The sequence below is a fragment of the Octopus bimaculoides genome, chromosome 28, assembly GCF_001194135.2.
Source record: "Octopus bimaculoides isolate UCB-OBI-ISO-001 chromosome 28, ASM119413v2, whole genome shotgun sequence".
Taxonomy (NCBI): Eukaryota; Metazoa; Mollusca; class Cephalopoda; order Octopoda; family Octopodidae; genus Octopus; species Octopus bimaculoides.
The window spans coordinates 15,118,407-15,122,380 of record NC_069008.1 but is presented as its reverse complement, the minus strand read 5'-3'; the positions used below and the strand labels follow the sequence as shown (position 1 = coordinate 15,122,380).

Sequence of the window (3,974 nt, the reverse complement as noted above, 5' to 3'; positions counted from 1 at the left end):
AACTTGCTCTGAATGAATATGAAAAAAAGATGCGTGCTCGCGAAAGGGGTGGGAAGAGGACTCGGAACATTCACATTGTGAATGTTCTGAGTCAACTCACCAGAGCCAAGAAACAAAAGAAAAATCGTGCAATAAATGTAAAACAACTTGCTCTGAACGAATATGAAAAAAAAAATGCGCGTTCGTGAAAGGGTGGTGGGGAGAGGACTGGGAACATTCACATTGTCACACATCGTCAGTCCATGGCCTCTAAACTATAGTGTTTCACCCGAGCTCAAAAACAAAAAAAAAAATAGTGTAATAGGTGTAAAACAACTTGCTGTGAAGGGTGATCAATGATGAGTTGGATGGAAGGTAGGCAAGAGGTGGGGTGGGGTGAGTACATGATGACTTGAGAGTGTTCTGCTACATTTTAAGTATCTTCTGTGTCTTACAAAGTTCTTGTTTTGTCTATCATTTCAGAATATCTCATGACATTGGCATCAAAGAATTCTTTACCATCAAACACATTAGCAGTATTTATCATTTAAAGATTAAAGGAAGGTATTTTACACAGAACATATATAACATTGTTTTGTGATTAATAACATTTCTCAACTTCACTATTTGGAATAATTACAAGATGATTTTTGCCTTCATACTGAACTTGAATTACCGAGGCATTTGCAGAATCTTCAGGTAGCAACAAAGACCACTGTTGATGAAATATAGCAGTGTAAACATAAGTATTTGTTTGAAATCAACTATAAAAATAAAAAGAGATAAACATCTCTGTATTGTGTTTTGAGAAGCTTAATTATGGAAAATGAATTGTATGAGAAAGTTGAATTTAAAAGGGAATCTAAAAGAATAGATTCTCCTGATGCTACAAAGAAAAAAACAGATAAAACCCCATACCAGTGTGATATTTGTAACAAGATATTTTCTAAAAAGAGTCACCTCATTAGACATGAACGTATTCATACAGGAGATAGACCATATCATTGTGACATCTGTGGCAAATCATTCTCTCAGAGACATGTCTTGACTACTCATGAATATATTCATACAGGTGAGAAACCATATCACTGTGATACCTGTGGTAAATCCTTCTCTCAGCGTAAAAACTTAACTATACATATACGTATTCATACAGGAGATAAACCATATCATTGTGAAACATGTGGTAAATTATTCTCTCAAAGGCAGCACTTAACTGAACACAAATATATTCATACAGGGGAGAAACGATATCACTGTGATATCTGTGGTAAATCATTTTCAAAAAATGGCGACTTAACTAAACACGTACGTATTCATACAGGAGAAAAGCCATATCACTGTGAAGTCTGTGGTAAATCTTTCTCTCATAATGGTGACTTAACTAAACACAATCGTATTCATACAGGAGAAAAGCCATATCATTGTGATATCTGTGGTAAATCGTTCTCTCGGAGACATACCTTAACAACTCACAAATATATTCATACAGGTGAGAAGCCATATCACTGTGATATCTGTGGGAAATCATTCTCTCAAAGTCAGCGCTTGACTGAACACATATATATTCATACACAAGATAAACCATATCACTGTGATATCTGTGGGAAATCATTCTCTCAAAATTGTGACTTAACTAAACACAGCCGTATTCATACAGGAGAGAAGCCATTTCATTGTGATATTTGTGGTAAATCATTTTCTCATAAAAATAGCTTAACTACACACAACCGTATTCATACAGGAGAAAAGCCTTATCTTTGTGATATCTGTGGTAAATCTTTCTCTTATAGAATCAGCTTTAATACACACAAATGTATTCGTACAGAAAAATAACTGTATCAGTTTCAAAATGATATATTGTCCTTAAAATAAAGATCTTTGTGTTTGTCAATCAAATTGTTTTATGTTTGTTATTGGTAGAAATATCAGGAATACAAATATAGAATTGTGCTATGAAGACTTCACAAAGTGAGCCTCCAACTGTTACAATGTGTCTCTGATTTTTTTTTCGTTTCTGTCAATGTATTTAGCAGAAAATTCTGTTTAGGGGATTAACAGTGCAATACAGCATGAGAAGAACTTTATTGTAAAAAGACATTACTTACAGGGCATTGGTTGGCTCAGGTCTCTAGAAGTCACTTACTCAAGGTGCTATTTGGTGGCACTAACACTGAAAGTATGTGGTTGTGAATCAAATTTGGTAATCATACAGCCATGTCTGGGTCTCTAATCTGGTGCTTATTCTAAAAGTTCATTTGCTGAACTGGGAGGTTATGGGGATGTAAACAAACCAACACTGGTTTTTAAGCAATGGATGGGACACATATAGATGATTCAGGCTTCTACAAGATTTTGCCAACCTCAGTGTTTATAGTAAAAGACACTTGCCCAGGGTGTCATGCAGCAGGACTGAACCCCAAACTATGTGGCTCAGAAGTGAACTACATAACCACACAGCCATACCTGATGAAATACATTAGGTTCAGTTTTAAAAGTATCATCTATCACCTAAAATGAAGCATGTGCTGGTTTCTCCATGTTACCTGTCATGGATACAAAAATTCTGTCTTCTACTTCTAATCAGGAATTGAACCTGCAATTAAAAGATTTGTTTCATTCTTTTTTTTTCCTTTCCATAGCACCAAATGGTAATTATCTTCCATACACTTTATCTTTCTACATTAAAAAGCCTCACATTAAACATATAATAACCTTTTTGTGATGGAATAATTTTGCCGAGCCCACAGGCATATGGCGTTGTGGTTAAGAGCGTGGGCTACTAACCCCAAGATTCTGAGTTCGGTTCCAGGCAGTGACCTGAATAATATTAATAATAATAATATTGTAAAATACCTTAGGAATGAGAACCTAGGTTCAAAATTTCCCCAAGACACCTGATGTAGGCTGGAGGATATATCAGCTGAAACACGTTAACAACTAACAAGATGAGGACAAATATCCGTCAAATGTAAATAATGTAAATAATTTTCCTGAGATTTCTCACTCGGAACATTCTGAAATTTCTCTTCCATTCTGTTTGTGATAGTCTAATGTGATATTCAAAGGAATGCTGTTAACAAGAAAGCCACTGTATTAATGGGAAATAAAGGATATAAATTTAGTGGGTCATGTGTAGGGATGCTGTTAGTGAGGTAAGAGTTAGCCATGAGTACACTAACAGATTTAGTGTGCAGGTAGGTGGTCCCCCCCCCCATACATTATTGTCTTCCAGGCCATAACAGGAATTTAAGACTGCAAGCTCATGCTGATGATCTTGCTCTCATAGAATCTGTAACATAATTATTAAAGAAATTCTTGGCATGGGAACAAAGCCTGAAATCAAAAGGTCTGTTCAATACACCGCCACAAATTTTTCACCAAATTTGGCAAAAATAGTCATAACCCTAACTCTAAAACCGTAACCCCAACCCTAAAACCCTAAAGCTAAAACTAGTTCAAACGCACGAACGATGTCATAAATAACAGTACCGCCGATAGTTGTTGTTGACAAACAACGGCAGTAATTTTATTCAAGGGAAAAGATCCGATTACACCGCTACAATGTGTTGTTGACAAACCACAACTAATTATTTTCACCTCAAATGACGTCACTGATTGGTTGAAATTACCGAAATACGACAACTTTTAACATGAAATAACTTCGAATATACAAACTTTTCTTAACAAGGCTAAGAGAAAAAGATGTTTTATATGACACATTCTACCAGTATCCCAAGTTTGAAAGTGTTTTGTTAGAAAACAAATGGTATCCGCCAAATCAGAAAGATCCTATTAATTTAATTAACATCAATTTAAAACCAGTGGTCTAGCATATAAAAAAATCTGAAAATTCAGAAAAATTGTATTACATGCGTATAAGAAGGGATGACCATTAAGTGGACATCCGATATGCCAGAAATAGATCACCTACGATCTAACCACAAAGATTAGATCGTAGGTGATCTATTTCTGGCATATCGGATGTCCACTTA

The 3,974-nt window shown here is 35.4% G+C and overlaps 1 protein-coding gene across 1 annotated transcript in view; it reads left to right on the top strand.

Moving 5' to 3' along the window:
• LOC128251151 (zinc finger protein OZF-like) overlaps window positions 1-1,878 on the top strand; it is a 3,357-nt gene extending 1,479 nt beyond the window's left edge. The window contains exon 2 of the mRNA XM_052977636.1: window positions 463-1,878. Within this exon, the coding sequence (XP_052833596.1) occupies window positions 799-1,815 (1,017 nt within the window). The 5' untranslated portion in view covers window positions 463-798 and the 3' untranslated portion in view covers window positions 1,816-1,878. The remainder of the gene's footprint in view (window positions 1-462) is intronic.
• The last annotated feature ends 2,096 nt before the right edge of the window (window positions 1,879-3,974 follow it).